We start from the raw sequence: 17093 nt of genomic DNA on the forward strand, positions 1-17093 counted from the left end.
ACACACACACACCACTGTTTCTCCAGACATTTCATACAACAGCCACTTATATCTTTGTCACACACTCTCTTTCACACACACACACACACTTTATCCTGATATTTCACACAAAGCATCATACTAAAGGTGATTAAGCATACTGCTTCCCTCACACTGGTAGTTGAGTATTCTATATTCTTTGCTTTGCTAGTTTATTTGGGCGCAGTCATATTTCTCTTTGCATAATCTTGAGCTGTCCTGGGAGGAGGAGACCAACAAAACAGTCCAATAAACACAATGAATAAACTTCCCTGCACTTCAACATTACTGGTTCGATCCAATTGTCCCATTTGCAACAATGCCAGGAACTGTGGAAAAACTTTACAGCTCAACTGTTATTACTGAATTTAAAGGGACAAAAAAAACTCAGGTCAATATTTGTCCGTGTGTAAAGAATTTAGAGACGGCACATTGTAACTTTCTACATTTCACAAGCTGCAGAGTGGAGATAATGTAAACATATTTTTCTCCCCTCAATGTGCCAGTGAAATATTCGGACCCGATGCGGTTCACTGGCCGGGGAGATACGGAACATTTGTTTACCGAACTCTGGGAGCGGTAGGAGTTGGAGAGGGGAACGAATGGAGAGAATGCACCGCCTCAACGGGACTTCCCCTGGGCTCAACGGGCGTTTAATGGTCTTACGGTCTCTCTCTCCCTCTCTCTCTCTCTCTCTCTCGCTTCCCTCTCTCACCTTTTAAATGGCCCGATCCATTAACCCCGTTTTGAATAGGGTGGATAATGAGCCAGGGGCAGACAAACGCGAGATGCATGGCCCATTGAACAATGCGCACGGGAGCGCGCTCGCTCGCCTGGCGTCGGGGAACCAGGGCTTGAGGACCGAGCCCCGCTCGCGAGGGAAGTGTGAATGCGCACGGGGGCACAAGCGAGCGTCTTTCACACACGCTTCACTCACGCGGAAGGTGGCATTGTTGCGCAGCGAATCTGTTGCTTTCTTCGCCTTTGTTGCGCTGATGTTTCGTTGTTTGGACACTTTGCATTGAAATCGAGTTAAATCAAAGTCAAAACAAAGACACGGCATGAAACTGATAAAACTATTATAGCTTATGGGCGCTCAAGCGTTGCTACAGATTTGCTGGGTGTCCATGCACCTTTATAATAGTTATTTTGGTTTAAATCCATCAAGGGCACTACTCGTATAGAAAAAGAAGAGCAGCCACGCTTTTCTGTAGAGAATGATTCGGTCGGTCGACATGTAGAACAAATAACGTATACGGATGGCTAACAAAGCTTCGTTTTAATGCTTATGATAATTATCCGATTTGGGCTGTAGGAGGATACTTTTATGAACAAATGAGAAGGAATAACACTCAGACACAGACAGCGGATCTTTACACCCCTAAATTCTACAACTTTTCTCTCATTCTGTAGGAGAGCACAACTGTACCGAACTGCTCTAAACCTGCCTTTTGTATGTCTGTGCGAGTATTGACATGAGTTATTGATTAATCATTCATACCCTTATCTGTGTGCACCTAAGAAAACCTTTCCTTCATTCTTGACACACTTGGTCGTTATGGTTTCTGCGCAGTGGCTCCTCATGGGCTACTCTCTTTGGATCACTTTGAATTATTTGAATGTCTTCAGTCGTCAAGTCAGGATGTTGGCATGGGTCCGCTCTGAGGACATAAGTAGACACGTGTGAAGATACCACATGGTCTAATACATACATCCTATAATGATTGGCATCCAGTTTTACTATAACTGAACTCAGAAACAGAGTTGACTACCCCCCCCCACCCCCCCTCCCCCCCACACACACACACACACACACACACGCCACCACCCCAACTTGGACACACACAGACAGACAATTTTGGAAACACCTTCTACCACCTCTCCAATCTGCAGACTGCCTTTTATCATGCTGCCTTTCACACATCACATCACACGAGCTCCGACGAGTGCGCAACAGAAATACAGGCTACTGGAATGAGGCCGCAGCTCGCGTTTCTTTATCCCCTCTTGCGCACCGGCGGCAACACTGAACGCGTTTACCGGCAGGCATGGAGGCATGCTGTTACGAGGAGTCTGGGAATTTGAATATTCAATGTTGACATTGTGCAGTGCCTGGCTCACGGCCAGAGCTGAGCGGGTCTCAAGAGAACGTCCGGAACATTCTCTCCTATTCAGTTAATAGGTAGAAATCTTCTCCTTGCATCTAGGATAAATAATAATCTTTAAATACGCCTCAAATTATCCACATTCTTAGAGACCAGCCTAAGTAATGACTGTGAGTTCTGCCCGGAGGGGCGGTGAGGCCCTGGCCAATTCCTTGCCGTAACTTTTTTCCCTCTGATTTTATTTTTAGCGGTACGTGATGGCGAGGATAGGGAATCCTAAACCTCTTTTGGACTACAGTTAATATTTCGCCAGATAGGAAACATTCTCTCTCTCTCTCTCTCTCGCTCTCTCTCAGCCTCTGTTCTATATATTCGCAATGGTATTAGCCAAATTAGCGCCATAATTGAAAAATATGCATATCAAGTCATTCACCCGTGGCCTGTGCATGACTCTATTGTGTGCGCACTTGGCATTGTGGCCAGACCGACACAAAGCTGCAGCCGGCCCGGGCGCTGCGGTTTAGGGAGAGACGCAGCCCAGAGTAACAAAAAGGCCAGAGGGACCACACGACGCATAACAGGGTCGAGCCCGACCACCGGAGCCTTCTTCCCAATATCCTTTGCACCACCTGAACAGCACCATCTGAGACGGCACACTGCTAAGAGACACACTATTGCTGTTTCCATAGTCAGGGATCAATCATGGCAAGGTAAACTGATAAAACATGAATATCAGGGCTACATTTTTACTGTATAAGAGAAATGGGGAAATAGAACCCACACATGTAGCCTCACATACGACATATGCTCAATTTTCTGCTTATCCAGGTAGCCTGCACGCATTACAATATCCATTAGATCAGTTTTACGTCGACAAACGTGGTCACTTAAAATCATAGCAGCAAAATAGGCCTAAGAAGGCGGACGTGAAGTAAGCACCAATAAAGATGGCTTTAGTGGCGTTGTGTAATAAATGCTCCCTTCCTTGGGGTTGGGAAGTTGTTTTACAAAATAGTCGTGTTTACCGTTTGATCTTTGGCCGAACCGGAAACTAGTTAAGTGTGAATATTTGATTCAATGTGCCTAACATAAGAATAGTTTTGTTACTCTCTCTCTCTCTCTCTCACTCTCTATCCGTGGATGTGCGTGCGTGAAATAGAGCAAAAGAGAGACAGATGACATAGATCATTTTTTAAAGTTTTTTAAATCAGTTTATTTACGCACAGACTTTGACTAAAGGCACTTGACAGCTCGTCATGTAGTCTACTCAACAGTCTCATCCCATACCTAACACATCAGCCTTCCTCCCTTCCGACACACACACACACAAACTTCTTCAAACTCATTTGACATGGGATTCTTATTAAATATATATATATATATATGTGTGCATATGGGAAAAAATAACATATGAAAAACTGCATCATGCAGTCTTGATGAATCTACATATGACCCATTTACTGCTATGACAATTTAGCAACTGTAGAAAATTGTCTTCAGTATATATTTGGCCATGTATCACAAAGAATGGACTACGACAGATTTAAAGATTTAAAGTCGGAATTAAAGCACACAAAAATAAACAGAAGACCAATATGTTTTTCACACATGCAAATGCACATGCATCAAAATATAACAGGTCTTGGAGCGCATAACTAATCTTGGAGAAAGGTGAAATATGAAATTGTCATATGTTTACTCAGATTGGCGAAACCACAATAAGAAACTTTACTGGGGCAAATGGCTGGAGAGCAGAATTACCCCCAAATCACTGCGAGTTGCCCGCCTGTGGCGTGCCAATGGGGGACGAATGGCTTGCAGACCTGAGCATAATTAATTTGATACAAGCATTACCAGTGGAAGGAATATAAAAACTTATTTGTCAGGACTTGATGTTCAAATCGGCCTAGATTGGCGTGGCATTGCATGAGAAAAACACAAGGTTCGATGTGAAATAACACACAAAACATAGCTTGAGGCAGAGCTGCATCAAGAAGTCCTGATTACCGCTCACTGCCTGTAATAATATCACACACCCACACACACACACGCACACGCACACGCACACGCACACACACACACACACACACACACACACGAGCACACAAACAAACAAATCAAACATTTCTCTAGGGCACAGTGATTTCGTGTGGTCTGTGACCAGATTAACTCACTTGTTGCACGTCAGCAGTGATGTTTAAATTTGATTTAAAGAGAGAGAAATTAAAACAGATGTAATAATGCAGTGTAAAGATAACACGGAGGTAAACGCGTGATTTGTTTAGGCTACACTTTGAAAATTCACTCCAATGTGGCAATTCGTTCTGAGCTCGGGGATGTTTGACAGTTATCCTCGTCAACGCCAGTGGCAAGCTGCATGTTTATATTGAGACTTGGCTTTGTGTAGTCGTGTTAGGTCTCCGTTGTCAATTTCACGCCAAACCTGCCAATATTACCATCGCAAATTGGAATGACTCTATACTCCTGGAGCCCCTGGAAACTACGTTTGCGAAACCGGACAGGGCTTCGCAAGGCGAACGAGCTCACCACAAACTCAAGTGCTGGTAAACTGCAACAACTACCGACAACTTTCTGTCACTGTCAGCGCAAGTTTGTATCATTTGCGTGGCTCAATAAAAGTGCTAGAAATTCTCTATGCGTGCCTGTATGAGACTGGGTGAGTGAGTGAGTGAGAGAGTGAGTGATGGTAAGCGTGCGTGAGTGTGTGTGCGTGACTTTGCCTCACGCCGCAACGTAACATACGGCAGTAGTCCGAAAGCCCGATTCAGACTTGTTTCAACAATGCTTTAAAGTAGCGCTACACGGCATGCAAGTTACCGCTGACAGCACCCCAAAGAGCGTAGGTTGTTGACTTTTAAGTGCCGACAGTGCCTAGATTCGAGACCCACATGCACAAGATGGCAGATTGAAAATGGAAAAGAAAGGGGATATTTGGACCTACCCGTGGCCAGCTTCCGAGCCCTGCCTTTGGACCTCATGGTGCCGGCTCTTTCGGCGCGGGGTTGGTTTGTTTGAGTATGTTATTTTTTTTCTTCTTGGATCTTTTTTCCTCCTTTTGTTTTTTTTCTCCTATGTCCTTCTTTACTCTCTGATTCTCAATCCGGACTCGCTATCTCTCCAGCATTGTCAGTTTGGACACCTTCGCACATGCGCACAGCCCCCCCTTCTCAAACTGGCAGGCGCCGCCAAAAAAGTTTGCACCGATTTATCACACTTGCTATTCTGATCTTGTCAGATGGCAATCGCGGCAAGATCCCTCTTTTCAGTGTCAGATCTTCAAAGATCACTGAGCGCGAATCTGAGCCGTCCGCGACCCGGTCCACGAGCACACCGAAGACATTAATTATAATGGAGCGCTCTCGAAGCTCAAGCACGCCGGACTTTCAGCCATTTCAATTGAAATGCATTAATCACTGTTCGGGCAAACCAACCAGATGTAAAAAATCCGTTTTATTAAAGTTTTATATATTTTAATTGTGATTTGACCATCATTATGAATAATCCCGATTGAATGAAAGCTGAAAGTGCACACCCCCTCATGCACCTCTCTCTCTCTCTTTTCCCTCTCCGGCGCGTGTGCAATCAGAGCCGAAAGGTTTTTTTCTGTACTTTTCTCTTTTTGGCAGCGTTGACAATTATTAATCTGTTAAGTAGCAACCCCGAATTAATGCCCACTGCCATGCGGCACGCAGAGGCTCCATTACTCGCGGGCTAAATTGCAATCTCCAGAAATGTCCCCGGATCCTAATAAATGATCTTTCGGCGTTTAAAACAGCGCACTAATAAGGTGTGATAATCGGAGGTGGGAAAAAGTGCTTCATGGGGAAAACGCTTGATGAATGAGTCACGGCTGGGTGATGCCTCTCTCCACCCGCGAAAGCGTGCGACAAAATGTCCAGCAAAGCGTTAAAAGTAAACCTAGGCTTTTGCATGATTCTTTGGTATTCAAAATGTATATAACAGCTTCTAAACAATTGGTGTCACAATCCCGCATTTTTGTTTGATCATATTATTATTATTATTATTATTATTACTTGGCCTATTAATTATTATTTGTTATTGATTGTTCGTATTTTCAGCAGTCGAAGAGAGTGACTTTATTAGTTACAAAAGGTATTTAAGTTAAACGCTCATTAATTAGGGCCGTGTGACATCATGTTGACCTTGCCCGTGAACCTCTTAGGATTAGAAAGTATTTTCAAATGGACTAAATAACGTCATGACATCATCACGCCTGGATGGAGCCGAAGGAGGTCCGAATGGGCACCCCTTTTTTTTAATGGTTTCTACAAAATGCACTGAAAGAAAACAATAAACACTGTTATTTTTATTAGATTATTTCTCATTGGTAGCCTTTATCCACATTGTTATGAACTCTCGTATTCTTTAACTGCTCTTGGACTGGACATGGTCTTGAGACATTGCCCTCCGTGATATCGCATGTGATCAAAATAAGAAGGCGCAGTCGCAGACACTACACAGGTCTAGTGTTACCGAGTTATGGTTCTATAAATGATAGATAGATAGATAGATAGATAGATAGATAGATAGATACTTTATTGATCCCTAGGGGAAATTCAAGAGACAAACTGTTGAAGAATTATAGTGTTTCTTTCTATAAGTAGTTTACCGCATCTTCATGTCTTGTTTTTGTTGTCTAGTTTATTTGATGACAATAATGTTGACCGGTCATGGAGTCATGACCTCCATTTGGACAGTCAGATGCCATTGGTGCCTAATTTCCAAAAGAAAGAAAAAGGAGAGAGAGAGAGAGAGAGAGAGAGAATGGCATAAGGTGAGAGAATGTTCACCATTGCAAGAAGACGTCGGCTGAATAGCTTCGCTTTTTCTTCTGTGTCAAACCGAGAGGGAGAAAAAAAAGAAAGAATATGAACGAGTTCTACTGCCACAGTTCAAGGATGGCTGTGCGGGGCGCGTGCTGCAGGGCTCCGCCACCGCGCTACAATTTGCCTAAATGGAAGAGGAGGTATTTTATTCATCCCCTCGCTTATTCCGTGCTATAACTCAACTGTATCCCTCCCCTTCCAACACACACACACACACACACTCTCACACACACACATTTTGAAACACATGATGCTGTTCACCCTCGACACCAATGGCTTAGAATGGAGACACCGGTGCAAGTCGAGAGTATCATGGGCTGAACCCGAAGGCTGTAATTACGGGATATTAATTGGGTTCGAGGCCTTTGGTGGCACCGCTAAATTATTAGCCCATCCCAGGGTTTAAAATGAACCCTATCAAACAAAGGGGGCACACAATTTACACAGTGCCGTTATTATCTTTACCTAATTATATTCATTACATGTTTTGCGAGTCGCGGGTTGTACTATTAATAACAGTCATAAAAAATGCGCGCGTGTGTGTGTGTGTGTGTAGGCTAGTTTATCTCTGTACTATCATCCCTATGCGCTGGTGGTGCTGCAAGGGTTAAAATAAAAACATAATTTGTAAACTCGGGGGGCTCTGGAGCCAGACCGAGAGTGAAAAGAGAGCCTGGAGGCGCAAGGAAATTACGCCGCGCCCGCGTGACCTTTGCGCGAGGTAATCAATCAAGTGATCAACGGGGATATTTCTCATCGGGCAGCGTCCAGCCAGGCACCCCTCAAACTCTCACACAACACAACCAGACGATGACCAAAATATAGATGGTGTATGATTACATAACAATAACGTTAATAACTTGATATTTTATGTGTGTGTATTATATGTTCTATAAATCAACAATCAAATACATAAATGCGTAGGCCTAACATAAAATACATTGAAGAGACATTTGCTATACTTGTTACATACTTGTTAAAAACCAATGAATATGTGCAGTAACAGTCACAGTTGATAGCCTAATATATTATCCTTTTTCTTATCAAATATTCAGAAGCTGCAATAAAGCAATAAAATAAAACCATGGCTTGACTAACAGTAGCTCAGTGTTGCAACTTATAATTTCTAACAGTACACTCCTACAGTTTGAATGTAAGTGGTTCTGTCACATCCTTTTGCATTTGAGGAAAAAATATCCCGCCAAGAACATTCAAGAGAGCAATTCTACAGTAACTTCGTTTTTACGACCGTTCTTTCACCCCAGCTATTTAATTAATATAATTATATTGGCATCATTTCCTGCTATTATTCAATTGTTCATAATTCATAAGTGAAAATATTGAAGTGAAAATATTGTGTCAGGAGACTGAGTAGGATTCCGGGATCCCAGCCCGGCTACGGCGAGTGACTGAGAAAGCATACTCCGGCGAGAGGGTGCCCCTCTCTGGAGAACCAAGAGAGAGAAGACCCGTAAACAAGCACATTTTAACCAGCCGAAGGAACTGCCAACAGCCCGCTCTAGCTCCCACTCACTCTCTCTCTTTCTCTCTCTCTCTCTCTCGCTACTTTCCCTTTCTCCTCCCCTATGCTCCCGTCTTCCCTGCCTGTTCGTTTGAAACAAGCGGAAACATTCCAAAAACCGCAGGCGCTGTGGTCACAGGCAAAGTACATACAGCCCATACAATACTTATTAGGGTTTTTACTCCAGAAAGCAGAAATCATCTCTGGTCGCTGACCACTGTTTACTTTTCAACCGAAGTTCAATATTAAAGTGTCGAGCGCACATCCAAGTCCCATCAGCTGTGAGATTCTGGAGAATGTATTCGCCGAGCGCATTTGGTCGACATTTGCTGCAACACCACTTCCACGATATTAACATTGTTGGCATATTTGTTCATTTTTTACACAATTAAAGAAATGCAAAGGACCTCAAATTTGAAAGCTAACCGTGTTCCACCGCAAGAGTTTGGTTTATTTTTTGTAGCGTAGAGAAAGACAACGAATGTTAATTTAATATAGGCCTTGACCTTTACATTTATTGTACAACATTGTAAGTGATGAGCAGAAAATGCTCAAATAAATATTAAGGTACAAGTTAATAAATTGCCGAAACAATAGCAGGCCTAGGCTATTTTCTAATGTTCGAATCTGAAATTAGACATATGTTTTAAGCCATATTTCTACAACTTTGTTCCTCCAGCAGCCCTCGACCGTCTGGCATGCGTGGGTTTATTGTATGAGAGCTTCAGTCGCAGAGAAAACGGGCTGGGATTGCGTGTTGCTCGATTCTTGAATAGATGAGTGAAGCCGCCGGCTCGTTGGAGCAGAAAAGATGCCAAGACGCCGCATGCAGCGGTCTCCTGGTGAGAGCATTCGACTCCCATTAACGTTCTCACATCATGAGGCATGATTCTGATGAACCAGGGACTGGACGAGGAGCATTGTGTCAGTAATAACAGTCCTTTCAGAATAACTCATAAATCCTCGTCACTGACTGACTGGAAGAATTCAATTTCCTTATTTTGAAGTTGTACAGTGGCGTTTTAGATGCATTTGGGCCAATGCCACCGGACATGTTTTAGAACATTAGAAAGGACACTGAGAATAAAGTGGCATTCTGCACGCCTTCAGGACTATGGGCGGGGGGGGGGGGGGGGGGGGGGGGGGTCAAGTGAACGTTAAATGTTTTGCAGGATATTCCTGTTTTATATCACGTTCTTGCATCAGATCCAGACTTTTTGCCTGTTCTCTGCAATGTTAATGGCGCGCAATAAAACAGCCAAAGTTGAACTGGTAGACGGCCCATAACAAGCGTTATGTGAGGTAAACGGTTGTCCCCAACTGCTGTAAACCCAGGCGTGATTTTGTGTGTTAATAAAAGCACACCATATCGCATAAAACACAATTTCAACTAAAGAAATCTGAACATGTTGGAACTGAGAATATCCTCACAAATACAAAGAGGATAAAATGTTTGTGGAGGTATGGAATGGAGGTGCATACTAAATGGGATATAAACCTTCACTGCCAGTGCCAGCACGCACACAACTACATGAAATAGACCTATTTGTTGTTCAATAAAAGAATATACAGAAAAGACTATACAGCCTTCGGGACTGTGAACGGCCCGCATCTTTGCATTCCACCTCTCTATGCCAGTGCTTCCGTAACCCAAGGGCAGTTTGAGATCATTTGTGTTTTACTGCCATCTAGTGTCCGACATCCGATCTTAACACACACATGTAGCCTGGCAAGCACGCAATTTCCCGTTCAACAGTTTTTAATTCTAATACGTTTTAAGAAAACGAATGCTTGGGAATTGTTAGGTTTCACTATCACTGGGCTATTGAGAAAGGAGAAGCACGTACACCCGCTCACTAAACAAGAGCAAATACAAACGGAGCGGTCCGATGAGACTGGCGACTGGAGACAACTGTTGCTTCCTCCTGCTGGCTCGCAATCAATTGGGTTGATTGGCGTGAATTTGTAGTGAAGAGTCCATTTGCAACCGTGATTCCCGGCAGCCCACCGAGCATTGGCAGATTACGATGCGCTCTTGAGACAATCCCCCGACATATTTACGGCTGTTTGAGTGACCTAGAGCGCTCTAACCGGCAGTAGTTTATCCCCGGAGCACTCGAGAGTAGGAGTGTCGTCTGCTCAGTTTAGGCCCTACAGACTCGGTCTGCTCATCCATTGCGATCGACTTTCCCATCGTACGCCGCTCCTCAAGCAAGAAGATATCTGACGAGTAATCGATTCGGACACTCGATCAGGAAGAGTTACGGCGATTTCCAGTAAAGACGGACAGTGGGATGCGCGTCAGTTCCCGGCCTCTGCCCGTCTTAATGAATAGTTGTCTGAATCGCAGTACGGCCTCAGCCTACTGACAAGCCACGGCAGCACAACAGAAGTTTATTTTGAGCACTAGTCTGTAACCTTGTGTGTTAATTTAACTGGAAACTCGATTGCTGAATGATCCCAGTAAGCTACGTTTTGTTCCACCCGAAGACCAGTGAAATAACAGGGAACTTAAAGACTCCAGTAGACCTATAAACAGAACAGGGAAACATGTTATGATCAAATATTTTATGAAAGGAAAACAACTCGTGCAACTGGCTATTGATCTATTCAAATCCTAAATGTGGCCTAGTTCATGTGATTTACCAACCCTGTCCTAATTCAGTTTGGACCAGTGGACCTGACAACATGAAATAAAACACAAAGTATTAAAAATAAGTAGCCTAGTCTACAGTAGGTCTATAGGCTATAGGTTACTGCTAGGTAGGCTTATCTTAGATAGGGCATAAGATAGTTTATGAAATATGTCTATCCAATATATTATATTTTGAAGTATCAGCAAGTAGGCTAAGATCTGACGGGTAAAAGAGTTACCACACTCTCCTGCAAACCAAAGGTGAAAATTCTTGCATAATGCAGCTTTAAAGTAAGAGGATAGATTAGACCTCTTATTCAGTCTTTGACACATAAGACACATGAAGAAAACACCACAACCTACAGAGAGCCTTAATTCTCTGCACATTTTCGAAGATCAGACAGCAGGGATTGATCTCTGCACACCCTGGCTGCAAGAGCGCTCGCGCACACACCCAGACATACGCACGCACTGGCTGCTTGACTGCACAGTTGCACAGATATACTTTCAAAGTGCGAAACATTTCGGATTCAATAAATCCAGTCGGGCTGTTAAAACGTGGCTTCAATTTTCAGGTTGCCTCGCCGGGCTTACTGCGGGCCCATGTGTCATAGTGCATCGGCGCGCTACCTGCCTCAAATAAAAGCCATTCCGCGCGGGTGGTGTAGGGCGGGCTTCAACTGCAAAATCACTTACGCTCACTCATATCAGATATGACCTTTCAAGAGTGCAGTTAAAGGTCGTATATCCCGCGTTAAGTACTGTCAATAGTGAAAACAAAGAGACATTGTGGCAAAACTGGTAAATTGTGTATATGATATGATAAAATAATGACAAAATAAATGTGATTTGAATTAAACAATTTTGATCAAATCGTGAATATCCAGGGAGGGTAGGCTACTAAATGCAATACTAAATAAATCAACAATTTAGGCAAACATCCCTCATTCTGTTGTGATAGGGCTATATTTAATTAAGAATAAGGTGAATTGCCCTAATGTGGGACACTGCGGGACATCTAAAATCTAGTGGGTTTGGATTTATTGTGTTGGTTTAACATCGTAATATACTACAGATGTTCGAAATGCAAAACAGGCGCATGCTGCTCTTTGATTAAAAAGCTATACATCAATTTCATACAACATCCACCATGATCAGTTTCAAAAGGGGTAAGTAACCTGCATGACTGAAGAGAGCGTCGCAGTCATTGCAAATATGAACAATAATATGTTTTTAAAATGTCAGAGATTTGGCAGATGAATTTCCACAGGCCTCTTACGCTATGTGCTCCGATAATTGCGTGAAGTAGGCTAGCCTACAGTGAAAACGTGTCAAGGCGAGTAGGCTACAGATAACGTAGTGTAGCCTATGCTATTCATATTTAAGTCAAGTCAGTTTATTTGTATAGCGCATTTCACATGCACAGAGTGCAACCCAAAGCGCTCCACACATAAGACATTGACACAAAAGGCAAACGATGCCCGGCGGAGCGGCGTAGTCGCCAGCGTACCCGCGACACCAATACATAATCAAACAAATTTACAAAATAACAAATGACACACAAGACAAAAGATGCCGAATTTAATTCAAGCGCTCACTCTGAACTTCACAGCCATGTTTTATAACAACCATATGTGGGTGGAAGCGGCTTAGGTCTAGGTGTTAAAACTGTAATACGATAACGGCCTTTCACTGTAGGCTGTTATCTAATTTTTCATGGCAGGACTGAACAATGTAGCCTAGAGCGCGTAGAACGCGTGTCTGTCTACTGTCAATGTTTGTGACCCCACCTGTTGTCCAGGTAAGGATTACACAATTTCAACGTCATAATGATACAATTCCTTTATAATTTATTTGACAAGGTTGTTGCTTCACTTGGAAAGTTAGAGAAGTTAGAATTGCACGATAGGACCATATAACGAACGACATACAAAAGAAATAACGCGACTGCGTTTGTGGTAAGTCAAAAGTAGGCCTAGTTAAAATAGTATATTTACGTGTAAGTATATTAGACAGCGGACATAGACGTTGTAGATTTATTTTGACCAATGATTTCGAGAGGTAGTGTAGACAAGTGTATGGGATTTAAGTAAATTGTTTTAAATGACCTATGAACCACAACGTTGAACGAATAGGAACATTATGAAATGTGAGCGATACATTAGGTCAGTTGATAGACCCAATGTATGCTTTAGGTGGTTTTGTGTGAGAGATGGTATAAGAACATACGCATAACTTGCACATGCATATGTTCTTATACCATCTCTCTCTCTCTCTCTCACACACACACCAATAATGTTTGTTGCATTTTGTAATAATCCCAAATACATCTAATTTTCTCCTTAGATTTCACTAGAGGATGTCTTCTTGTGATCAACCACAACATGTTCAGCCATATCAAGTATGTCTCACTTTTTAATTGTTGAAAAGAGATAGTATTTGCACACTAGCATTTCCTTATATTTCCCCTTTTCCCTGGGCGTTAACAAGTAGTCTACTTGAACTTTGCAGTCAGATGATGACGCTGAACTATCGGAGGGAGAAGTGGATGAGGTATGAAAACTGTGTGTGCGAGTATGAGTGTGTGTGTGTGTGTGTTTGTGTCACATAAATAAACTTTGATTTGCAGACTGTAGCACCCTTCCTCTCCTCGAGGACCATTGGCCAGGCATTAGAAGCTCTCCTGCAAGGAGAGCCCTTGGCCGACACAGAGGTGATGTGGAGACAGCTGCTGACCTGGTGCCAGACGATGCGCCTGGAGAACCAGAGTCTCTGGGCTGAGGTGGGGAGACTGCGCTCTCTGTTACAGGTGAGAGAACAAGGACCATTTCATGCTCTGAGCCAACTAAACAAATGAGATTCTGTCACCTTGTGGAAGTAAATCAAGATTAATATATCAGTTTCAAATGTGTTCTTCTGTCTTCAACTCAGATGAGACATGAGGGAACATCATCAGCCTTGACTGTTCCGGTTCCCATCTGGGATGGTGCTAGGGAGGTGGTTCCCCACTCTGTGCGTCCAAGATTTCCTGTGCGCACCACCCTGCAGTTTCGGCCGAGTTGTACGGGGTCAGTTTTAAGCAGGCGTATTCATGGTGTCGCCTGCCCCTTCAGCTATGTGAAGGCTCGTATATACCACTCAGAGCCCTCACTGGATACCACACTACATGCTTTTGCATGTGAGATCGCTGGGAACAAGCCGTGCACTGCATGCCTGACATCAGCTCCTCTGCCTGTCCCCCAGGCTGCTTCGTACGCAGAGGTGAACGTCCAGCCTAGCGCTAATGCGCCCCCATCACATTCAGAGGTGCTGAGGGATGCATTCTGCCAAAGCAGCACTCTGAGCGTCGGGAAAACTCAATCTGAGCCCTCTTTGGCTGAGCGGCCTCCTGTTCCAGCACCACAGCTGTTCAACAACGAGCCACCCAGGGCACCTTCTGCCCCGGCTGCCTTGAATTCTAGTGCTGCCTCTTGCCCTGAAGTGGTCGTCCAGTTTGACATTGGACTGAGGAGAAAAAAAGAGGAGACACTTTCGAAATCCTCCCAAAATGATCTGGTGGGTTCCGCCATTGACAGTCTGTCTGAAGAGGAGACGCTTCCGAAATCTTCCCAAAATGATCTGGTGGGTTCCGCCATTGACAGTCTGTCTGTCAATGAGTCTGTCTTTGAGTTCAGTGCTAATGGGCCTAAGCAGGTCCAGCCCCGTCCCACCAAGATCAAACCTGTTCTGTCCGGGGATGCATCCAGAGACCCCCAGCTGAACACTCAGGAGCAGCTGAAGAGATTGAGAGAGGAGATGGTGAAAGCTTGTGAAGATGACCTAGTGGGTCACGAGTACCCTGACGTTGTTGAGTCTGTCCTCGAGTTCAGTGCTAATATTAGGGAACTCAACATCTGCCTGGACTGTTGCTCTGTCCCACACAAAGTGGAATATGAGGGTGGTGTCCCTGTGGGACACGCATGTCACGGCCCTCCCACCATCCTAGTGTGCCAAAACACTCTGAAAGCCGTGGAGCTGAAGTGTCCTAAATGTGTTGGGAAGGTGAAAGTGGAGGAAAAGAAAGAAAGATGGATGATGAAGATCCTGCAGAGGGAACAGAAGGCTAAAGAAAAGCAAGAGAGAAGGCGACTCGCAGATGAAGAAAAGCAGCTCATAACAGCAATGAAGAAACTGGAGAAGCGCACGGCCTCTAAGGAAAAGAAAACACTAAGAATGGAGAGAAAGAGGGCAAAAGAAGAAAAGAAGAGACGGGAGAAGAAACTTGCAGAGAAGGAGAAGAGAGAGAAGGAAGAACTGGCAGTGAGGAAAAAGAGAGAGAAGGAAGAGTTGGCAGCAAAGAAACAGGAAGAAAAAGAGCAGAAAAAGATGGAGAAGGAAATGAGGAAGCATCTTCTTGAAGAAGAGAAACAGAGGAAGAAAGAGAAGAAAAGGCTGGCTAAAGAAATCGCTGATGGCAAAGACAAAGATGAGAAAAAGAGAATGAAAGAGGAGATTGAGGAGAGGAAGAAGAGGGAGAAGGAGGAGAGAAAGGCCTCCATTGTCTAAATCTTCAGAGACAAAGTTACAAAAATACATGCACCCACCTACATACATCACACCAATTGCACAAATAACCACATATATTTTTGTAATGAATAAGTGGAAACAAGGGGAAAAGAGACATGGATGAGATAGGAGAGAAGAAAAATGGGAGAGGAAGAAACTTCCAATGCTTAATTCGGTGTCTGAATCTCAACAATTTTCTCAAAATACATACACCCACACACATCACATGATACCCAAACACACAAAAAATATCTGGCAGCAAGGGAAAAGACCTGAAAAAGGTAGGAGGAAATGAGGAAGTGTTTCCTGGATTGAGAGAAATGGAGGAAGTAAGGACAGAAGAAATAGCTGAAAAATAATCACGAGAAAGCTGAAAAAAAAAGGTTGAGGAGAGGAAGACAGAGAAAGGAGATGACAAAGAAAAAGTGGAAGAGAAAAAGGCTTCCAAGAAACAGAGGAAAGAAGAACAGAAGGGTGGAAAATAAGAGAGAAAAAGAGGAGATTGTGGAGAGGAAGAGGAGAGAGAGGGAGCAGATGGCAGCAAGGCAAATAGTGAGAAGGAAGAGTGCAGTTGGCAAAATAAATAGCTGAAAAAAGAGAGGAGGAAAAGAGGGAGGAGAAAAGGAGGAGGAGGAGGAAATGGGTGAAGAGGAAAGGAGGGAGAAGAGGAAAAGGAGAGAAGAGGAAAGGAGGGAGGAGAGGAGGCAGGAGGAGAAGAGAGGAGAGGAGGGAGGAGGAGGACGAAAGGGATCCCAAGGCTGAAATATATAGCAATAAATAAAATGTTATCCCATTCATATATTTTCCCTTTATACACTGTACAAAAACATGCTGCAACGATGTGGCTGCCTGTTACAGCTACAGTTCACTCACACAGGAGTTTGCCATCTTCAGGGGAAAGTCCGGAGGAGTCGATTGCTGAGTGTGAAGTAACACGCTCTGGAAATTCACAATTTCGTCGCCGTTTTTTAACGTTTTTTATGTGACACAGCAAGGAAAGGTGTGAGTGCGCGTGTACTATGCATGATAGTGGGCCTATTTGGAAGAAAGTCCAGGGCCTTTTTTTAGTCCCAGTCCGTCCCTGTACTTTTTTGTATCCCTGTACATTTACAGATTTTGATTGCAATTGATTGTGTTTCTTGAACATTCATTGTCGTGATCTGTGGACCCGCTGAACTAGCTTTGGCCACCCCAAAGATAAGTCTGGCTCTGCCACTGGCTGAGACCCCAGAGACGTCAGTGAAGAAACCTCAAAGTTGAGTGAAAGGGTGTGAAGAGCACAATCCATGGAATGAATGAAAAGTTAACAAACTTTGTGTTGATTGTGTGATTGTTGTGGGCAGATTGTGGGATGTAGGGGATGTGTGCAGACGTACTTACAAAAAATGATGATTGGATTA

The 17093-nt window shown here is 43.7% G+C and overlaps 2 protein-coding genes across 3 annotated transcripts in view; one reads left to right on the top strand and one right to left on the bottom strand.

Moving 5' to 3' along the window:
• mecom (MDS1 and EVI1 complex locus) overlaps window positions 1–5271 on the bottom strand; it is a 165486-nt gene extending 160215 nt beyond the window's left edge. The window contains 1 exon segment of the mRNA XM_042064056.1: window positions 5086–5271. Within this exon segment, the coding sequence (XP_041919990.1) occupies window positions 5086–5122 (37 nt within the window). The 5' untranslated portion in view covers window positions 5123–5271.
• A 7746-nt stretch (window positions 5272–13017) lies between these two features.
• Window positions 13018–15823, top strand: LOC121684687 (MAP7 domain-containing protein 2-like). Of its 2 annotated transcripts, XM_042064761.1 has the most exons (5): window positions 13018–13106; window positions 13495–13549; window positions 13660–13701; window positions 13778–13957; window positions 14080–15823. In XM_042064761.1, exons 2-5 carry the CDS (start codon window positions 13508–13510, stop codon window positions 15691–15693), a joined length of 1878 nt encoding a protein of 625 aa, XP_041920695.1. In that variant the 5' UTR covers window positions 13018–13106; window positions 13495–13507; the 3' UTR covers window positions 15694–15823. The 2 variants fall into 2 exon arrangements, with proteins under 2 accessions (XP_041920695.1, XP_041920696.1); XM_042064762.1 differs by lacking the exon at window positions 13660–13701.
• The last annotated feature ends 1270 nt before the right edge of the window (window positions 15824–17093 follow it).

The sequence above is a fragment of the Alosa sapidissima genome, chromosome 15 (assembly GCF_018492685.1).
Source record: "Alosa sapidissima isolate fAloSap1 chromosome 15, fAloSap1.pri, whole genome shotgun sequence".
NCBI classification, from domain to species: domain Eukaryota; kingdom Metazoa; phylum Chordata; class Actinopteri; order Clupeiformes; family Clupeidae; genus Alosa; species Alosa sapidissima.

What these genes read in the sequence shown, in the direction of transcription:
- LOC121684687 (XM_042064761.1), top strand. Translation starts at nt 13,508, where the DNA reads ATGTCTTCTTGTGATCAACCACAACATGTTCAGCCATATCAA. An exon ending in AACATGTTCAGCCATATCAA is followed by an intron (nt 13,550 to 13,659) that starts GTATGTCTCACT and finishes TGAACTTTGCAG; the next exon opens with TCAGATGATGACGCTGAACT. An exon ending in GACTGCGCTCTCTGTTACAG is followed by an intron (nt 13,958 to 14,079) that starts GTGAGAGAACAA and finishes TCTTCAACTCAG; the next exon opens with ATGAGACATGAGGGAACATC.